This window comes from Enhydra lutris, unplaced genomic scaffold (assembly GCF_002288905.1).
Source record: "Enhydra lutris kenyoni isolate GAN:26980312 unplaced genomic scaffold, ASM228890v2 scaffoldscaffold15, whole genome shotgun sequence".
In the NCBI taxonomy this organism is placed as follows: domain Eukaryota; kingdom Metazoa; phylum Chordata; class Mammalia; order Carnivora; family Mustelidae; genus Enhydra; species Enhydra lutris.
The window spans coordinates 62,408,587-62,429,791 of NW_019154099.1; the positions used below are offsets into that span (position 1 = coordinate 62,408,587).

The following is a 21,205-nucleotide window of genomic DNA, read 5'->3' on the forward strand; positions in this document are numbered from 1 at the left end:
GTCCGGCACAGGGAATTCCTCATAAAGGTCTAATCACTGAGGAGCCTCCTCATGTACGCAACTTGATACACACAGGGAGATACTTTAAAGAGAAAAATGTCTACTCGTTTTTTAAGTTATCATTTCTGCAGTCCAGAACACTGTCCACCGTACGATGAACATTATCATCGTATGAACCAAGAAAGAAAACCAGCCACCAATGACACAGGCGGGACACAGCAGCACCCGTGGCCGTGCGTCCCCTACAGGGCCTGACCACCCCTCCCACCGCCACCACGCTCACTTTCATTCCTAACAGGACCGAAAAGGAGATCATTTCAATAGCACTTCTCTGGGGAGGGGCCTCCATTCACTCCCCCGCCCGCCGCCCCGTACACCAAGGATGAGCAAGAACACAGGCTCAGTGAACTGCTTATCTATTTCATTTTGTGAGCTGTTCCGTGAAACACAAACTTAGTCGCCGCTAACTGTGATACTTTTTAGATTAACTGAATCCAACAACCAAACAACAGACTCCGTACCACTGGACCCCGAAACTTTAAACGATTTTCCTAACAACTTTTTCTGTCTAGCTGAAAGACAGACACACAGAAACGGGCATCAGCATTGCGGTAGACGGCGATCAGAAACTCCTGCACCAAACACAGCATTTTCCAGTGTAACTACTTATTCCAAAAAAGTTATTTCGACAAGTAGTACTGCAACGATATCTGGGTACTAAGGACACTGCGCGTGGGAACACCAGCTGTCCGCCCCGTACAGGAGCGAACAACTCCAGAAGTGGTTTACAGAAGCACTTTATATGATCGCTCTGTGTTTTTGCCTCAGATTCACGGTTGGCAGGGTGTTTCTCAATTTTCTGTATTTTATTTATTTTTTTTTAAAGATTTTATTTATTCATTTGACAGAGAGAGATCACAAGTAGACAGAGAGGCAGGCAGAGAGAGAGAGAGGAGGAAGCAGGCTCCCCACCAAGGAGAGAGCCCGATGCGGGGCTCGATCCCAGGACCCTGGGATCATGACCTGAGCCGAAGGCAGAGGCTTTAACCCTCTGAGCCACCCAGGCGCCCCTCAATTTTCTGTATTAACAAGACCTAACGAAGTAGCTGATTGATTTCAGCTCATTAAGTCGCCTGGACACTAACTTTGAAATACTCCTTACAACTGAAAGAAAGAACAGCACACCCCAACAGAAACAGGAGCAAAAAACCAGTTTCCTGAAAAATAAAACACAAATGACAACAGAAAGCATTTACACTCAACATTTAAAATGCATTAAAGACACTAAAACAAAGGGACAATCTGCTTGAAGGCAGCACCCAGCTTTCAGCTTCCGCTGACCAAGAGCAACACAGCCACCTCCAGGCAGAGGGCTGGGCCCGGGGGCCGCGCCCTGAACCAGCACCTCGTCCCCGAAGTCATCTGACGACGCACACCCAGAGCTGAAATCCCAGCACCAGCTTCGCAAACGTAAAATAAGATGAGAATCCGTGCCTGTCCGCCCAGCTGTTCCATCCCTAACCATCTAAGGAACCATTCAGATGCAAACACACGGATCCTTACAAAAAAAGCTTATCCCGTTAGCTACACTCAGGGGAAAAAAGAAAACCCCCACAGCCGAAGAGACAGGACAGGATGGTACAAACGCACAGGCAGGAGCGACACTCTGCTAGATTCCAGGGGAGGTCTCAGCGACAAGGAAAGGGTCAGTGACAGAAGCTAACACAGAGCTCTCCCTAGCGGCACGACGTTCCACTGGAGTGATTAACGCCATGCCGGGTAAAGCCCACTTCTCCCACACGCAGCAAACTGACCAGACGTCTGTGACCCTCGTGTCGAAAGCAGAGCTTGCCGAGTGCAAGAGTGAGCTCCCGCAGACCCGGGTCACAGCCAGCTAACAGCGGGACCTGCTACAGAGCCGGGGCTGCCCAGACGCCTCCTGCGAAGGCACGGCAGCACGGAGCCCGTCCGCATCAGGCAGGACGGAGGACACGGGCACCCCTCGCAGCGCAGCACCAACACCCCCCAAGGAGACCGCAAGGCCAGCCACGATGGCCACCCAGCAGACACAGCAAGTCACCCCGAGCATACCGTGGGAAAGGGGGACAGGCACAGAGCCAGGAGATTGCGAGGCTGAGTGCCAGACGCCCCTTCTAACCTTCCCAAACAAAGCAGCCCCTCCGCCAGGAAGGCCACATGCACTAGAGACACTCGAAGGCAGTATCTCCTCTCCACGAGCTTTATGGTAGTTAAAAGAAAACGTTCCCTCTCACTCTCTTTACAGCCGTGTCAGAGGGTCCTTATTACCAATTTTCTAAGAAGTGAGTCCAGAGGAAGCAAGGCCAGGAGCATAAGGGCATCCTGATCCCCAGGAAAAGACCAGCTGTGCATACAGAAGGCGTGGGACAGCGAACACGAACTGCCCGTCGCGTCAACACACCGGCCCTCAGCTTCGGGGGTGTCATATTCTGGAACTCTGGGAGCTGCTCAAGGACCAGCCTCGACCTAGTACATGTGGAGGGATCGCGCCTGCCTGTCACCCGGCAATGGCCCCTTTCTCAAGAATCACTTTCCCCAAAGGATTAAGAATCTTTCACTGCTGCTCCTCTTGAAAGACACACGCTGAAATACCTTCTCAAAGGTTTTGAACAGATAATTGAACGTACTCAGTACTTACTAAACCTTAAAATAAGCCTGGCTATCTGACATGAGAAAGTTCATAACAGCTTATAATTAGAAAATAATATTACCAAATGCTTCCATGTCCTGGTTTACGTACCAAAACAAACATTCAAGCAATTTCCAAACAGACTAATCAACACACTAAGTGAATTTCAAATGAACCACTCATTTATTAAACAGCTTCACTCCTTAAAAATCAATTAATAAAATCCCTATGTGAACACTAGAGTGCAAACGCACGGAGCTCTGAGAGAGACCTCGCGATCTGGAACAACCCAGCGTGACGCAGTTTTCTTCCCGATCTACACAGAAACCCAGGTCCGCAGTGTTACAGCCTTCCCACACACAGCACGCCCGCAAGCACACAGGCGTCACTTCTCATGCGGGCGACGGCACCGCCAGTCCCTGCGGGTGCGGCGACCGCCCAGGGTGGGCTTACCGGGCATGTTTCTCAGGAGCTTGGCGTTGCACATGTGGCCCTTCCGAATGTCGGTCAGGATGTACTCCATCCGCTTAGCCCTCCACAGGAAGTTAAACACCCGCAGGTAGTGACTCATACACTCGCGAGTAAACACCTGAAAAGAGGAGGACACAGGTGAGTAGTCCTCTGCGACAGAAGAGCCTCCCAGGACAGCACTCAAGCTTTCTGCATCTTTTTTTTTAACACAAAAAAGCCAAGGAACACACAATCCAGTCTCATAAGTGCTAAGTAGCGCGTGAGCAACTAACACGTCCTAGGAAGTCCCATGGCACTGAACCGCAGCGATAGGGGACCTGCTGAGCGGCGCGTCACTCTCACATCAATGCCACAAACTGAGAAACGTGGCTGGTGACCAGTGTGTTGGGACCTTTAAACCCAGCCTAACCCTTAGTCGAACACGCGGACTCTTAACTCCAGCTCCGGCTCCAGCTCCGCGGCAGCTTCCCGGGCCCGAACCCCCGAGGGAGATGTCAGGGGGATGAATCTGGCGGAGGCAGGGCCGGGAAGGACCCCCAGGCTTAAAGGGGCTGCGGGTGGTCTTCCAGGAGGTACCTCTTGCTCTTGAAGCCATTTCACTGCAACTGGCCCGCAGGGTCCCACCCCGGGAAGATGCGCCCTGTGGGCAGGGGTGGGAGGAGGCCTTCCTTCCACGCTCACCTCCCTCCCACGGGGGCCGGTTAAATACACATGTCAGGTGACCCACAAAGAATCTTCTAGAGTCTGTCTGTCCCATGCAAACACGGCTCCGACACTACTGCATATGTGTGCACACAGATGGGGCATACGTTTGCCCTTTCCTAGATGCCGTGAGAAAGGGATGCATCTTCTGTGTCTCCAGCGCTCCCCTCACAGCACAAACTGGAAAGAGGCCACCTAAGCGGGACCTCTGCCGCCAGCAGTGCTGGGTTGGGGCGTTCCCCCACATCACCCTCTTGCAGCCCCTATGCCCTAGCTAACCCACACTCTCCTCCAGCCCAGACCCCGCCTGCCCCTCAAGGACAAAGGCCACATGCCCTTCCCAGCCCCTTCTCCAGACAGGACACTTTTCACTAACCCTTGCAATCAGAGCACTTCGCCGTACACTGCTGGACCGTGTGTGTTCGGGGCACTGCCTACATGTAGTCCTTACAAGGACTACCTGTCTGTCTCCCGCAGCGCTTTCTGTGCCAGCATTTGGCAGGTGCACGTCTAAAGGGGAGTGGTTAGGGACTGCTTTGCACGGGCTCTGAAATCAACCCTGAAGGGAGGGGCACCATCTATTCTGCGGTGCTGCCCGCACTACTGCTCATGCCATTATGGAGATGAAGGTGATGGGATGAAACAACTTTACAACTGCATTAAAGAAATGTGGGGATACCTGGGGGGCTCAGAGCATTAAAGCCTCTGCCTTTGGCTCAGGTCATGATCTCAGGGTCCTGGGATCGAGCTTTGAATCGGGGAGCCTGCTTCCCTTCCTCTCTCTCTGCCTGCCTCTCTGCCTACTTATGATCTTTCTCTGTCAAATAAATAAATAAAATCTTAAAAAAAAAAAGATTTTAAAAAATAAAAAAAGAAACGTGCCACACAAACGCCATCTGGAGGCTCCTGTAAGCGCCGGGCTCCCAGAGCACACTCCGTGGGACCTGGTTCACAAACATCCAGTCTCATCACAATCCTTCAAACTCCGCAGCTGTTCCAGAGAGAACAGTCGTACCCCACTGCACGGACACGGGGAAAACACCCTTCACCTTTAGTGTCACTGCACATCTGGGCTTTCAGTTCACTGTCTGTGTAGAATAAAGTTCAGAAAAATATTACATAAGCTTCTGACACCTGAACTCAATGCCCTGGAGATCCATGGCCGACCCATGGATTTTCTCCTCCTCAGCACCCAAGCGAGAAGATCAGAGATAACCCTCCACATCCTTCACAGGGTTAGCAAGAAGCTACAATCACACTGCGCTACAGCAGATAAAATTATGGGACTAATATAGGAGACATTCTCATCATAATTAAATGCTCTACAAAAATGACAATCTCAGTTAATGAGAACATAAAAGGAATAGAAATAATACAATAAATTTAACAGGGAAAAAAGCAGACAATCCATTTTCTTTCAAAATTTGACTTTAAAAAGTGTACCTTTCAATAAAATATTCCAAGTCGGGGAAAATATAACAAGCCAGGACACAGTTAACCCAGGACGGGAACAGCAAAGGCCAGAGGTGCAAGACGTCCCGCCCTGCACAATGTCCCCAGCACACCCTGCTGATGCGTTCCAAGGCCCTGCTCCCCCTCTCCGAGGAGCCTCCCAGGCGTGCCCTCCCCCCGCTGGCGCTGGCATGGAAGTCAACACCTGTTAGCCACGGCTAGAGCCATTCCAAATGTGTTCTTTAAATAAATCTGAGACACAAACTTCTTCACTGTTTCGACTAGAGCTTTCCAAAATCTAGACTTTGAAAAACAGATGGCCTAAGCGAGTGTTCGCACACAAGCAGTGCCCACCTAACTGTGCACCTCAGTGAAGCCCGCGGTAGCGCCCAGAACCCAGCAGCTGCGTCTGCGGCCGCGCTCAATTCACCGCGGCTCAAGGCACTCGTCCTTCGAAATAAGATACGGTGGTCTCTACTGCGGTGTCTTTCACGCCAGAAACAGTGACATACAACGTACTCACAAACTAGGTAATAGGAAAGTTTCTGATTTCATGATAATGCACAGAACAGATTTTCTTTAAGTAGGCTCCATGCCCAGCGGGGAGCCTGACGGAGCTTGGACTCGGGACCCGGAGATCATGACCTGAGCGGGACTCAGGATCCGGACGCTAATGGACTGAGCCAGCCAGGAGCCCTAGAACAGAGCATTTTAAGGAGTAAGAATTTAAAACCATTTAGGATGGAAGTCAAAGGAGAACAAATGAATTTGACTATGACAAAAAAATTAAACCTGACAGCAGTCACGCATTTACGATACAGAGGCTTCGACCTGGTAACGTTTCAACACTGGGGAGGCGCATGAGCTCCCGGCGCTCCCGGCCCGCGGCAGCCGCGCCAGCACCCCGCAGGGCGCACCGGGAGCACCGGGACAGGACAGCCTGGGGGAGCGGGCACTCATCCCTGGAGAAATTTTAAAGCCAAATTATATTTCTTCTTAGTGGAGTATTTTCCCCGATAATTAAAAGAAACGCATGTCCTCCTCCAACACTTCAGCTGTGGAAGGACTGAGGTGGGTTCAAAGAAGCTTCCCGGTGAAGGAGGCTTCACTCGGGGCCGGGCTCGCCGCAGACACACGCTGACGGTCGGTCTCCCCACGGCCCGCGACGGCGCTTCTGCTAAGTGCGGCAAACGCACTCCATACAACGCTACAGCTATTTCCTGTCGGTTTAAGCGACGTTTTACCCAAGAGTCCAACCGGACTCCCCTGAAACACACTTGCTGGCCTCTGAAGGACTCGCTGCTGTCCACGAGCAACGCGGCAGCACCGGCGACGCACTTACTAAGTCCTCGCTAAAACTAAGATGCGACAAAGGGTATTTTTAAGAATTCTTAAAATTACAGATCATTTCAGCTAAAAGACACACACGAGTCTCGCTTGTTTTCACTCAGTGGGTCTATCCCAGACGTCGTGCCGGCCCGGCTTTCTCTAGAAGCTCCCGGAGAAGACGGCTGGTCGCAAACAAGCGACGGCCAGCCTGAGGGGCTGTGGCCGCTGCCCCGTCACTCAGCACGGCCTTACCGTTGCGATGGGCCCATCGACGTGGTAGTCCAGGCTGAACACGTCCCACCCGGTGTCACCTGGAGAGACCTGGGGACAAGCACAAACGCTGCAGGCTTTCCCGCCGGCACTCTGCTTACTGCCAGGGGACAGGTCCGGGCCTCGGAGAAGCGGCAGTAAAATCAAGCCCAACTTTTGCAGAAGGTTCCGCAGTTCAGAGTGTCAGCGACATGAGAAGTGCACCCTTCTGTGCGCTCCTGTGCCTTCGGTACCGCAACCCCAGCCACCCAGGAGACACTCTGCAGACACCGTGCAACGAAGGGCGTGGCTCTGCAGAAGCGCCATAAAACCCATTTAGAATTACTCACCACACTCTGCTGACAGAAACTCACTGCCTTCTACGTCCCAAATCCTTCAAAAGACCACATTTTAAAAACCTAGTAGTCCCTGCTAGTGGTCCTTCATCAGAGCAAACAGTGTGTGATGTTTCTCAGACCCATTCCCTGAAGAAAAGTCATCATCCAGCAAACTGAAACTAAACACACCGGTGCTCGCTGTGTTACTATTTTGCTCATAAGCATCGTTATCACGTCTCATTCCTGTGGCTCCTGCCACGTTACCAGAAACAGGAGTTACTCCACGACGAGCTGCCAGGCACCCTGGGAGCGCTGCAGGCTCTGGGCCCAGGGTCCCGTCCAGCTCGCCCATCTGAGCACAGGCCGAGCAGGCAGCGACCCCCTGCCCACCAGGCTAGACCACCTGCCCTCAAGCAGGGCACTCCCTGCCACGCAGGCCTGAAGCCACGGTACCTCCAGCAGCCTCACGTCCAGCCTCTTGAGGATCTCGGGGCTGTCAAACTGGGCGTTGGTCGCTCGGACGGCTGTTTCAAGAATTCCAGTCAGGTTGTGTTGATACAAAGTTGTAGCTGGACGGACAAGTTCCGGTCTAACAGATTTTTTAAAAATAAAAGAAAATGTTATTTGAATCCTTAATGAGCTTTATAAAAACTCAAAATCAATAAAAGGGTTCAAAATTATAAAAATTAAAAAGACAAAAGAAACCACTACAACACAGGAACAAAAGTTTCACAGAATTAGGGACACCTGGAGTCAGTCGGTTAAGCTCCTGCCTTCAGCTCAGGTTATGATCCCAGGGTCCTAGGATCGAACCCTGTCTCAGGCTCCCTGCCCAGTGAGAAGCCTGCTTCTCCCTCTGCCCTTCTCCCTGCTCGTGCTCACTCTCTCTCTAATAAATAAAATCTTTAAAAAAAAAAAAAGTTTTACAAAATTAAATGTCAACAGGATTTCACCAAGTATATGGGGAGCAAAACAGTTCTTTAAACCTAAAAAAAATTAATTTTGACTCCACTTTACTTGAAAATACTTCCATGTGCCACACATGTTAAAAACAGACTTTTCAACTCAAGTCTCGTCTACGGTGACATGAACTACTGTGACCTCCTGCACAGCTCCGATGGGAGGAGAGCTCCTGACATCAGAGCAGCCGGACACAAGGACATCAATGATCCTAAAGGCTAAAACTTACGGCATCATCAGCAAACACATCTTCGGGGTTGCTGATGCCTGGGTTTCTCAGTAAGAAGCTAACATTCTGGGGCGGCTCCGGTGTTCAAGTGAAGAACACAGCCGTGCGGGGAGAGGAGCAGGGGAAAGTGGTCGGCCGGGGCACACTTGCAGTGGTAAGGGACAGAGTGTACCACGTGAGGACCACGGCCAACACCCTGTGTGACCCACAGGGCAGCCGGTAAGAGAGCAAATCCTAGGAGTTCTCATCACAAGGAGAAAACCTTTTATCCTTTTTTTCTTTTCTTTTTGAGTGTCTGTCCGAGAAGACAGGATGTCAGCTGAGCCTGCTGGGGCCTCCACGTCACAGCAGGGGGAGACAGAGCCATCGTGCCGTGCGCCTCACTCTTACACAGTGACGTAACCCAACTACTTCTCAGAAAACTGGGGAGAAGCCCTGCCAATCACCAGCAGTGTATACCACAGCTCTGCAGTGGCAAGTTTGCAGGGCGGCAAAGGCCGGGGCAGTGAGAAGCGCCGGACCACAGCGCCATCACTCGCACATGGGAGCCTGGAGATGAGCGGCATTGCTCCCTTTCAAAACTGCAGCCCTGAAACACGCCTTCGAGAAGGAACACATCTTCCGGGGCGCTGGGTGGCTCAGTGGGTTAAGCCTCTGCCTTCGGCTCAGGTCATGGTCCCAGGTTCCTGGGATCAAGCCCCGCATCGGGCTCTCTGCTCAGCGGGGAGCCTGCTTCCTCCTCTCTCTCTCTGCCTGCCTCTCTGCTTACTTGTGATCTCTCTGTCAAATAAATAAATAAAATCTTAAAAAAAAAACAGTATTTTTTTTGTTTTGTTTTAAGATTTTATTTATTTATTTGACAGAGAGAGATCACAAGTAGATGGAGAGGCAGGCAGAGAGAGAGAGAGGGAAGCATGATCTCTGCCGAGCAGAGAACCCGATGAGGGACTCGATCCCAGGACCCTGAGATCATGACCCGAGCCGAAGGCAGAGGCTTAACCCACTGAGCCGCCCAGGCGCCCGAAACAGTATGTTTTTTGGACTCATTTCAAACAGGAGCCAACTGTGACCCCGCTGCACGCCCTGCAGATACTGGACGGTTGGCACCACAGCACTCCCCAGGCCCACGGGCTCCTCCGTGAACGAGGCACAGAATGAGCACAAACAAAGGGACTTCAGCGTGACAATCTCTTCAGATGGCATCTCACCAGTACGCTCTACAAGAATTCAGCAAGTCTCCCTGTAACACCCTCTACTCTTCCCAACCGCGCCCCACTGGCTGGCCGCGCGCTCTCGGGGCCGAGACGCTTACTTGAGAAGGTCCATCAGGTGTCGTATGAAGTCGCCCTGTCCGAGCAGCAGGTACCGCCTCACGGCTTGCATGTGGTCCAGCAGGCTGTACTTCTTGCTCAGGACGTCCAACAGGTACTTGCTGGTCTCAAAGTAGGCCGCGTCGATTTTCCCCCGAAACGCGTTCTCCAAATCTGTGAACAAATCTGTAGCCATAAAGAACAAGAGGAGAAGCACACAGACGTACATGATTTGTATTTCAGTGAACATAAAACAAAAGCCCCCACGTACAGAAGCCATTGCCAAAACCCCCAAATGGCACTGAGGGCAGACCCAGCGGGATGCGTGCACAGGAAGGCAAGTGAGCCCCGAGCCCCAGGCCGTGACCTGGGAAAGGGCCCTAACAGCAGGCTGGCGCGTGCTGACCTCCGGGTCAAGTCAGTGTAACAAACCCAAAACCGCCCCCACCAGTGAGCCGTGCGGTGCAGGGTGGTCACGACTCAAGGGTCCACACGCGCCCACGGGATGCCCTGGGAAGTGGTCACAGGACGGCCCGTGTGAGGACGGGCTGTGCCGACGGCGAGCCTGGCTACAGGGTCAGGGCCGCCACAGCAGCCACACCGGGAGATTTCTGGGGGGACGCGGAGTTAAGAGCAGACTGTCCCCAGGAAGGAGACCTAACTCTCAGCAGTAATATATAAAAAACAAACGTTTCCACAGTTTTACACTGAGCAGAAACAGCACAGGGAGAAGACACACGTATGGAGCGACTTGCTCGCGGTCAGACAAGACGAGGCAAGGCCTCAGCAGCTCAGGGTCTTCCCCTCGAGCCGCTCCCAAGCCTCAGGAGCCTTCGGGGCTGTTTTCGGTGTGCTGCTCAGAGTAACAGTCCCAGTAAGAAAGACCTGCTTTGATCACTGCTGTTCAGACCACACGTCACTGTGGGGTGGAATCCAATGACACAATAACGTGTGGACACGACTCATGAGCGGGACAGTGGCCACGTTTTAAGGGGAGGTGGGGAGTGGGCTACGTACTTCTGCTCGTCTGTATCGTTTTAAAATGTAAATGTTACCCCAGAAATGCTTTTAGGGTTAGGGTTCGGGCTGGGGGGACAGCGGCACAGCAGCGGCACTGCAGCCCAGAGGCGCACAATCCCCTGCGCCCCCCGCACGTGAGCACGGCCCCACGTCCCGTGCCCCGAGCCGGCCGTCTTCCGTAGGCAGCAGAGCACTCGACACCTGTCCGCACCATTCTCCTGGCTCTTCTTCCCTGTTCTACCTCTTAAACACGTATCTCCGGAAAGTCTGTACTCGGACCTCACCTCTCTCTGCTCTAAGAACTAAACCGGGGTCCACGAATCGCAGAAACGTACACGCTAAACCGTGTCTAAATGCACTGAGGGCGGGAGGAGAGGCGTCTGACCCCAACAGCCGGAGCACCCGCGACAGCATGGAACCCTGTCCCAAGCAGCACAGTGACACGGGCACCTCCCAGAGCCCAGCAGCAGCCGTGGCCTCCGTCTGGATTCCCGGCACAGCGCTTCCAGCACGCGCCGGAGACCTCCTCCCGGGAGTCCTCTCAGACACAAAAAAACCAAACTGGGCTGAGAGGCACGTGAACAGATGCTCGCCACCTTTCATCGTCGGGGAAACGCAAATCAGACCAGAGAGGCACCGCCTCACCCCTGCCAAAACGGCCAGAAACGGAAACACACCCCCAGGCGCCGGCGAGGCTGTGGACAGAGGGGAGCCCACGGGCACAGCTGGTGGGAGCGCGAGCCGGAGGAGCCGTTGTGGCAAGCGCATGGAGGGGCAAGACATGGCAAGGACAGCGGCCTTAAGCTCCGGGACGTCCGTGACCAGGCATCCACCCAAGAAGGTGGAAAGGCTCACCTGCAAAGACGCGCCCCACGTTCAGGGCAGCGTCCCCTCAACACGAGATCCAGAAGCCCAAGCGTCCCCGACAGATGGGCAGTCACAGGAAATGCGGGGTCCGCACACAACGGAACGGGACGCAGCCTTACAAGGAGGCAATCCCACTGCGGCCGCACGGACAGACCCCGAGAACGCGGAGCCAAGGGAAGTGAGGCGGCTCAGAAACACTGCGTGGAGCCTGCAGCCGTCCGACCCAGGAGCAGCGAGCCGAGCGGCGGCTGCAGGGAGGCGAGGACGTCACAGGGCACAGTCCTGGTGATGCCAGGTGAGAAAGGTCTGGGGTCTAGCTCACGCCCAGGGCCTACAGCCAGCCCTGCAGGGTCGGACGCTTGCAGCACGTCCTGCCTGTTACTACTGGTGATCGCGATTTCATCTGCACGTTTCTCTTCAGGAAAGGCACAGCCATCACCATGAACCAGAACTCGTACTGCCTTGCCTACACCTGCCACACCGTCCCACGCACAGAGTCAGAGGGAGCCCGTGAGCAGGAAACGCAGCCACGGCCAGAGAGCGGTACACGCCCGCCACCATGGAATCACAGGGCGGAGGGGCGGCCGATGGGGAAAGTGGGAGAGAACAGCAGCGAAGGGAGCCAGACGCCGTTCAGAGCAGGTGGCAATTCCACGCGGCACTCGGAACCCGAGCCACACGTGTAAGCCCCTGCTGACCCCTGACTAAGCCTCCAGGCTGGCTGTGGCCACCCTCAGCAGCAGCTGTCCTTCCTCAGCCCGGCAAAGCGTCGCTACAGCAGTTAAAGAAAACAGGAATATGAATTACTACGAGTGGTTAGTAAGTGTAAAACACCCAGACCTCGTCTAAAACTTATTGTTTAAACCCACATAAAAAATGGAATTGAGGGGTGCCTGGGGGGCTCAGTGAGTTAAGCCTCTGCCTTCGGCTCAGTTCATGATCTCAGGTTCCTGGGATCAAGCCCCGCATCAGACTCCCTGCTCAGTGGGGAGTCTGCTTCCCCCGGCCCCCGCCTGCCTCCTCTCTGCCTGCTTGAGACGTCTCTGTCAAATAAATAAATAAAATCTTTAAAACAAAGGAGAACTGGAAATTTGCAGTGGTATTTCATACACATCACACTATGTATGAAGGTATTTGGGACAACAATTCAGAGCATCCGTCCGTCCCCCTGGAAGAAGGCGGCTCTGGGCAGTACATACGCGCGCAGCCCCTCCACCACCAGCACCCGCGTACCATCCTGGGGGGAGTCTGCAGACTTGGTCACTGCTATCATCTTTGCGGTGGGCGTCTGGTCATGACAGACCTGGTGCAGGAAATTTATTGACTTTCCTATCAAAAGGACCTAAAACAGAAAATAGCCTGGAGTTACCTTTACATACAAATGATTAATCGTGCGACTACTACAAAGATTCATAAGAACGAACTATGAACTGGAAACTAAAGACAGAGACGCCTGGGGCAGCATCGAGCGAATTCCAGAAACTGCAAAGACCTCACTAGCTGACATGCATTAATAGATCAACGGATTCAATTCCTACGCTTCTAACGGTAAAATGCAGTAAAACCGCATTAAGAAGATTCCTCCTGTCACATGGTGGGCAGATACAAAGCCCAAGTGTGTCTCCCGGCCTTACCTTTCTGGACTGGTCCATCGTGATGAAGGAGGGAATCATGGATTTCCGCAAGGTGTACTTGTCCTGCCACAGACGGTCTGTCTTCACTGCTGGGTCGGAGGCTACAAAAAACTGAGAGCAGAGACAGCCATGTCAGACAGTGACCCTCGTGGCAAACGACCCGCTAACAGCAACGCCAAAGGAGTCCTGAGAGCCCAGCCCTCCAGACACAGGAGAGTCGCCCGTTACAGAGCAAAACTCGTCTTAGAAAGCATTTTGGACACGTCACCCTCTAAGCGGAAATCGCATCATGTCCCAGACTCCTTAAACGCAGTGTAACGGAGCAGGCTCTGTCCCGAAGACGCCCGATGTCCGTGGTGAGCGTCGCGGCAGACCCCGCGGGCAACCTCGTGGTCTGGGTGGGAGGACGGCGTTCTCCATTCATCAAAACGTGCGGCCCGCTGCAGGGGTGCGGCCCCTCCCGCCGTGCGCAGCCCCCGCAGGCTCTCCCTCGCAGAGGCCCCCGAGCCCGGAACACAGGGGCTGAAGAGGACATGCTCCACAGGGACCGAGGGCTCCGGGCAGACCTGGACATGCGGGCGGGCGGCACCCGTCGGCCAAGCAGCGCTGCCGGACGCGACCTTCGGAGAACAGCCTCGCTCAGAAGCTCCTCCCCGGTCCGCTGGGCTCTTCCCCTCGCGACCCCCCGCGCAGTCCGCCGTCTGACCACAGAAAGGGCACGGGTGTTCGGAGCTAACTGGGCCCGACTCCCCCTCGGCCGCCGCCACCAGACCACTTTCATCCTCGGCGGGCGTCCCAGCGGGCTCGCGCTCGCCTCCACAAGCTGCGTTTCCGACGGAGCAGCGGAGCCGCGTCGAGCCTTACCTGCGGCAGACAAGCCAGACTGCAGAGAGCTGCGCCCACGGCACTCCCAGGAGCAGAGCGCGCCACCTCCCCGCAGGTTTTGCTGGTTGGTTGGCGAGAGCCGGGCTGCCTGCTCCGGTACTATCCTGACAACGGAACCTGGGCCTGCTCTCCTGGTGCGAATGGCCATTTGCTCTTTTTCTCCCGTAAACTGTCTTTTCATCCCCTCAACCCATCTTTCTCTGGGACACTGTCCTCTTCTCATCAATATACGAAACTGTTGTATTTGGGATAATGACCATTTGCAGGTCCAGATTATAAATGTTTGCAAGCGAATCATTTACCACCATTTACAACATACTCCGGTTTTGCTCTGTTCCGTTTCTGTTTGCAGGTAAATGACCTCCTAATGGCCTCTGCGTTTCCTGTCTTCCTAAGAGCTTCCCGTCCCCTGAGCACACAAATATCCCGCACCATTTTCTCCCAGCATTCCTGCCCTGTTGTTTCTAGGACTCCGGTCCTTCATCCCTCTGGAAATTATCTTGGATGGAAAGCAGGGGTCTGGCCTTCCTTCTGGACAGCATCCGCCTAGCGGCCGAGTCACCCAGCGCCTTCTCTTCAATGTGCCATTTCTTCCTCTGGGCTAGGACACCTCATCAGAAACCCTCACTGTCCTTAACTGTATTAACAGGTCAAAACGGCAGAAAGTTGACTAGACCGAGAGAGGCTGAGGTGGCACCAGACAGCATCCTCCTCTCCCGGCCTCCAAGGGGGACCAGTGGGCTTCGTGTTTCATCATCATGGACCGGACTTAAGCACATCTGGGTTCCAAGCCATGCACGAACTATCCTTCCCAGCACTCCGGGGTTCCCATTCTGGGGTGACAGGAGCCTCTTCCAGCCAGCTGTGAAGTCCTTCAGACTTGAGCCGTGCTGTCTCCCTTGCTTCTGGTATGGAAGGCGCTCGAGGCTCATCTTCTTCCTCTCTCCCGCAGACCTAGACTCAGCCCCTCCTCCGAGGAGCCCTGGTTCCTTTCAAAGGGCACTTGCACCACAACTTCAGTACTCGCTAGTGTCTCCCGTTAGAAACTGGGCGGTTCGCGACTCAGCACTGGCCATGTCACGCGTGGCACCCTGGCTCCCACCAGGACTGTCAAATCCACTTAAGTCACAACATACCTGAAGGGCCGGCCTCTTCCAGTGATTCTGACACAAGTTCCAAATCACCAGGTGAACCAGACACAGCCCTCCCCCAGGAAAGTCTATCCACAGAGACAAAATGTATTTAAAGAATTTTACAAATATTTTTAGTCATCATACAGCAATACAAAATTAATGGTTTCCTAGCAGAACATAAATAACCCAGATTAACCCCAGAAGAGAGAAGCTGAACGGTCACTAAGGCACACAGCCCACTTAACTTAAAAAAAAAAAAAAAAAAAAGACAAAAAAAAAAGACATTTTTATGTTGAAGAATTCTAGATCACAGAAAAACATACAGAATGCTTCAGTTTATTTTATGGGTCCCGTACAGCAAAGCCTGATAAAAATAATACCCAAAATGGGCACGTGGGTGGCTCAGTCGATTAAGTGGCCAACTTGGTTTCAGCTCAGGTCATGACCTCAGGGTCCTGAGAGCGAGCCCTGCGTGGGGCTCCCTGCTCAGCACAGAGTCTGCTGAGGATTCTCTCCCTCTCGCTCTGCCTCTTCTCTCTCTCCCATAAATAAATCTTAAAAAACAATAATACCCAAAATGGAAGGACAGGTCAGTTTCACTGTGAATACAGATGGAAAAATTAGGAAGGATAGTGCCCCTGCGTGACTGGAGTAGGATCGTTTTGCTCAGGGTTCGTTCCACTTCCGTGCGTTACAGGGTACGTTACACTACCTAACGACAAGGCAAGAGACAACAAATTATAAAACAGTATCATGTAGTCATCAAAACTAAAGTTTTTCTTAACTATCCTAAACCCTTCCAAGAACCGGGTGGAAAAACGCGCGGCTCTTCTTGCCGGGGAGAAAACAGCGCACATATCCACAAACCCACTTTCATGTGCCTCTCGGGACCTGCAGGGATCACACTCTACCAAGCCTTGGTACAGGATAATAAAATTCAATGGCATGAAATTTTCATTACTAAAAAAAAAAAAAAAATACTATTTGGTAAAGCAGGAATGCAAAATAGTATGTTTCAGAAATATGTTCAATGAAGGCTGAAAAGTTTTTTTCTTATTCACTTCAAATTAAAATGAAGTAAAAAGGGTTACAAAATACCTTATATGCGCCGTATCTGACACACAGAGAAACATACAAAAAATATTAACAGGTTATCTGTTCAAGATGGGATCACTAATAAACTTTCTCTATTAATATGCTCGAAATTTTTTAATTAATAAATATTTTTAAATCAGAAAAAACACTGTCCAAAAGAACTGAGTACTTCAAGCCAGCGAGTGAGCATAAGGTGCCAGGAAAAAGAAACCCTCAGTAACATCACTTTTCCAAGGCAATCAAAGAAAAGGTTATTTCTTTTCTTTTCCGTTTACGGAAATCTACTCCCAAGGATGAATCTTTAAGGAAACGTAATTTTCAGTGGCACGAAGCCAGGCCGAGGTGGTATCCATTACACCCAGCCAATCTCCTTTGTAAGCAGGTATCTGAATAAATGCCATATTTTTATGACCAAGAGGATAAGATCACTATATTTATTTTCAACTCAAATTTCTTATCTTTAGGTACAAACTGAAATTACCAAGGTATTTATTGATCTTTACATTTTAGGTTTCTCTGATTGATATTCCCTTTCTAATTTTAAGCACGTAACTAGGGAAGGCCGGCGGCGTAATCAGTACTACGGTAGCGAACCTACTGTCACTTTAAGATACATGTCCACTATCCCTCACAGGAATTTTTTTTAAATGTCATCAGCCCACCACGAGTAATCCGAAAGGTCGTCAGGTCACCGCGCTGGCTGTGGCCCACCACTCAGCAGACTAGACAAACTGCGCGTAAACGGTCTCGATCAGTCACTAACTTAACAAAAAGAGCTCGTTTCTACAAACACCACACGAACTCGCCTGATAGCTGGAGTGTATCCAGGTTTTATCAGTAAGAACAATAAGACAATTTATTTTAAAAGATAAAAAACTCAGACAATTCAGTTATCTTTAGAAATTATGAAAGCATCACTTCAGCTGGGGGCAGAGCAGCGTGCAACCCATCTGCCAGCAAACACGGAGAGGAATAGGTGCATCCCCGCATTTAATTAATCCTCTGAAAAATACACCGTTACAGAGGGAAAAAGCCAAGGCCAGAACATAATTGCTTTTATTTCATTGATGCATTTTCCACTCAAGGTTCTTTAATTTTCACAATGTGTCAAACACAGAAAGAACTGAGAAAAAAATATAACATAATTGTACCATGATTTCTCGTTAACTGCTGGACAAATGCCAAGGCCTCCCTAACTAAAAACAGAAATGAAGAGGGTAATTTTCTTAGCCAGCAGCATAGTTTCTAAGAAACAGATCCATTATTACACACAGACCCCCACCCGACTGTCCACGGACAGGCAACTCCCACGAGCCCCCACCCCGAGGGCCACCCGGAGAGCAGTGACAGAGGCTCTGGGCCCGACCGGGGCAGGACCTGAACCCGGGAAAGGTAATGGACGAGGTACATGGGTGCGTCCCACCAGGCCAGCGGCGGGGCACACAAGTGCCAGGACGGCAAGATATTGTACATGGTAAACTTCTACCTTCGGTCACTCCTGGCAAGAGCACGAAAGAAACACAGCACCAGGAGTGCGGAGTGCGCCCGCGGATGCCCCGAAAGCAGCCACTGCGCTCCCTCTGGCTCAGTCACTGACCTTCCAACACAGGGTGCGGGTTTTCAGTTTTACAGCATGTAAGCAAACATCTGAGGCAGGTCTGAAAATTTTCGAATTCTGAAAGCAAAAGACCTTTTACCTTCGCCCTTCTTTTCTGGCTCCAAGTTGAAGCCCCTTACCCTTTGACAAGGATTATCCAAAAGGCAAAAAATAAAAATAAATTAACACTGAACTATCTTGGGGCGCCTGGGTGGCTCAAGGGAAGCGTCTGCCTTCAGCTCCGGTCACGATCTCTGGGTCCTGGGGTCGAGCTTGGTGTCCAGCTCCCTGCTCGGCGGGGTCTGCTTCTCCCTCTCCCCACCTACCTCTCGTGCTCGCTCTTCTGGCTCACTCGCTCTAATAAATTCTTAAAAGAGAAGAAAAAAGAAAAAAGGAAAGGAAAGGAAAGAAAAAAACTGGAACTCTCTCGCTCTTCCCTTAAACAGGCATAACTTGCACTGCACACTCCGGGGAGAAGACCCGTGCGCGCTACGGAAGACCTAACAGACCAGCTTCTCCAGGCAGCACTAGCAACAAAGCGAAAACCAAATGCTTTCATTGCACCACTTTGTAACACCAAAAATAATCAGAAACTTCTTCCAAGGGGCGCCTGGGTGGCTCAGTTGGTCGGACGACTGCCTTCGGCTCAGGTCACGATCCTGGAGTCCCGGGATCGAGTCCCGCATCAGGCTCCCAGCTCCACGGGGAGTCTGCGTCTCCCTCTGACCTTCTCCTCGCTCACGCTCTCTCTCACTGGCTCTCTCTCAAATAAATAAATAAAATATTTAAAAAAAAAAAAAGAAAGAAAGAAACTTCTTCCAAATGTTGACCGTACTTGCCAATCACTCCCGTACCTATCACCTCTGAGAAGCTCCCCTGCTCCGCCTTTGCGTTTCCTGACAGATGAATAACCGAAAGCCGGACGGCAGTTCCCGCGGCTGGGCTCCAGGGGCCTGTACTTCGGTGACAACTCACAGCAAACTGGCGGAGCCGGAGGCAGTCTGAACGATTTCCTATCAGAAACAACAAAGCTCGGAGGCCACTTGGAATTTTGGGGAGAAGAAAAAGAAACTCACTCCCGGGTTGCAAAACGGCCAGCACCAGAGCAGCGAAGGCAGGACGCCAAGCCCTGAGCAGCAGGAGAGAAGCCTTTCCAGGGAGCGCAGTTCAGTCCCAGCAGGTGATAGAGCCCCCGCCAAGGACAGAACCAGAGGGGACACAACGTGAGCGCTCTAGGGCCAGACAGATGTCCTGCTCCAGCAGGAGCCTCGGGCGATGAAGTTCCCGAGCAGTGGACGGCCGGGTCAGAGACGGAAGGTCCAAAAGCTCCAGAGGGACAGGCAAAGGCAGAGAAGGTTCCGGGTCCCCCACGTGACCCGCACCCCAGCCCACCCCCGCCCCAAGGCAGGAGAACGGCGCGAGCCGTACGCACTCCAGCCTGGGCTAACCTGCAGGAAGCCAGCTCCCACCCGCGACTTTCCTTGAGCCGAGGTCCGTGAGCACCAACTGCAGAAGGGCGTGGGCACGTGTGCAAGGAAAGGGAAGGGCACTTTGGCACTAACTTCGGAAATTCAGCTCTCCCTTCCACTGTAAATGTGAAGGATGAACTACAGTCCCCGTGCCTTTGTCCCGGAAATCAGACGCTCTCACGTCACCTGTGAAAAGCTCGTGCACAGATGTCCAAGTCACTAATCGCTTCTTACTGAACATGTGGCTAAAAACACACACTCCTGTATAGCCCATTTAGTATTAAACCCGGAAACACACGTAAGGTTAAACAGAGCCCAGCCCCGTACCTCGTAATTTCGCTCGTATGCAGTGTTTCCCATTCTTCCTTCATGGTTACGCTCCCTCCAGCGCCCCAGAGACAAACTCCCAAGACACTGTCCTAAAAGCGAGAGTGGGTGTGCGCTGCGGAGGCACTCGGGACTCGCCCCCTCCTCACCCCACCCTTGACCACACGCTCGGCATATGTCCCGCTCGAGTCCGGCCAGGGCTGTGGAGGCTCGGGCTTCATCGTGCTCCAAAACCTCTCCGTGCCCACGTCACAGTCCACGTCAAACCTCCCTACGAGGTTCCCAAGGCCCGCCAAAGGGACCCGAGACTGAACGGCCGGGCTCTCCTCCAGCCTACTGAACACATGGAAGGTATCGAGGACACCCTCAAACCGGCAGAGAGGCAGAAGCAACTCAGCAAAGGAGAGTTAAATCTTAGGAGCCAGCTTCACGTAATACAGGCAGCATTTTAAAGTGGAATTCAGTGCTTTTTTAGGATTTTCCAGAACAAGGTGTGTAACCACCACTGCTATGGAATTCTAGAACATCTTCTCCGCCTGCAGACAAACTGCATACCCGTCAGGCAATGACCTCCCCGGTCCCTCTCCCCCCCACTCAACAACACGAATCTTCTAAGAATTCACCTATCCTGCACGTTTCACGTAAACGAAAGCATCCAATGTGTGACCTTTTGTGTCCGGCTTCTTTCACTCAGCCTAATGTGTTCAAGGTTCGCCCATGTCACGGCACGCATCCAAGTCTCCGTCCTTCTACGGCTGACTGTCCCGTTGCAGGACGCGGACAGACCGCATTCCGCGGGCCCATCCATGAGCTCATGGGCGCTGGCCTACTTCCGCTCCGGACTCTCCGGTAACGAGGAGCGCTTCTGTGATACCCCGTACTGGTTTTCAGTGACTGTGTGCCGGCTTCTCTTGAGCACCGGGGACAGCTGGGTCCGCGTAGGACCTCCAAGGCACCGGCAGCTCCGTGGCCCAGCGGCCGCAGCACTCCGCTCCCACCAGCACTGCATTAGGCTCCAACTTCTCGGAGTCCTCACCGACACTCGTCACGCTCCAGCTTCTCTTTCTTCTAACACCATCCCAGTGAGTGTGCGCGCCAGTATCCAACTGTGGTTTCCCCGTTCACACTTCCGTGACGACCCACGTTCCTGTCTTTTCCTGTGCTGCTTTAAGGCCGCCTGCAGATCTTCGGGAAGATCTCGGGACTTGGCCCATTTCTCTACTGGGCTGTTCATCTCTGGGCTCGAGTCGGCACAGTTCTTTACACACGGGTGCTAGACCCTTACCACGCAGATGACCTGAAACATTTTCTCCCAGTCTGTGGGTTTTCACTTTCTCAATGTCTTTTGAAGTACGTAAGTTTTTAATTCTGAGGAAACCAATTTATCTTTTTCTTTTGCTGCTTAAGCTTTTGGTGACGCATCTACGACACCACTGCCTGATCCAGAGTCACAACGATTCACACCTGTGT

General features: G+C 52.5%; 1 protein-coding gene across 3 annotated transcripts in view; it reads right to left on the reverse strand.

Annotated features, from left to right (window-relative positions):
- Nucleotides 1-21,205, reverse strand: part of LOC111146880 (tubulin gamma complex associated protein 3) — a 68,017-nt gene that overhangs the window by 12,671 nt on the left and 34,141 nt on the right. For all 3 annotated transcript variants that reach the window (XM_022502598.1, XM_022502599.1, XM_022502600.1), the window contains 6 exons: nt 13,230-13,340; nt 12,829-12,937; nt 9,711-9,894; nt 7,663-7,798; nt 6,875-6,943; nt 3,122-3,257 (listed from right to left, as the gene is read on the reverse strand). In XM_022502598.1, the coding sequence (XP_022358306.1) occupies nt 3,122-3,257; nt 6,875-6,943; nt 7,663-7,798; nt 9,711-9,894; nt 12,829-12,937; nt 13,230-13,340 (745 nt within the window). The remainder of the gene's footprint in view (nt 1-3,121; nt 3,258-6,874; nt 6,944-7,662; nt 7,799-9,710; nt 9,895-12,828; nt 12,938-13,229; nt 13,341-21,205) is intronic.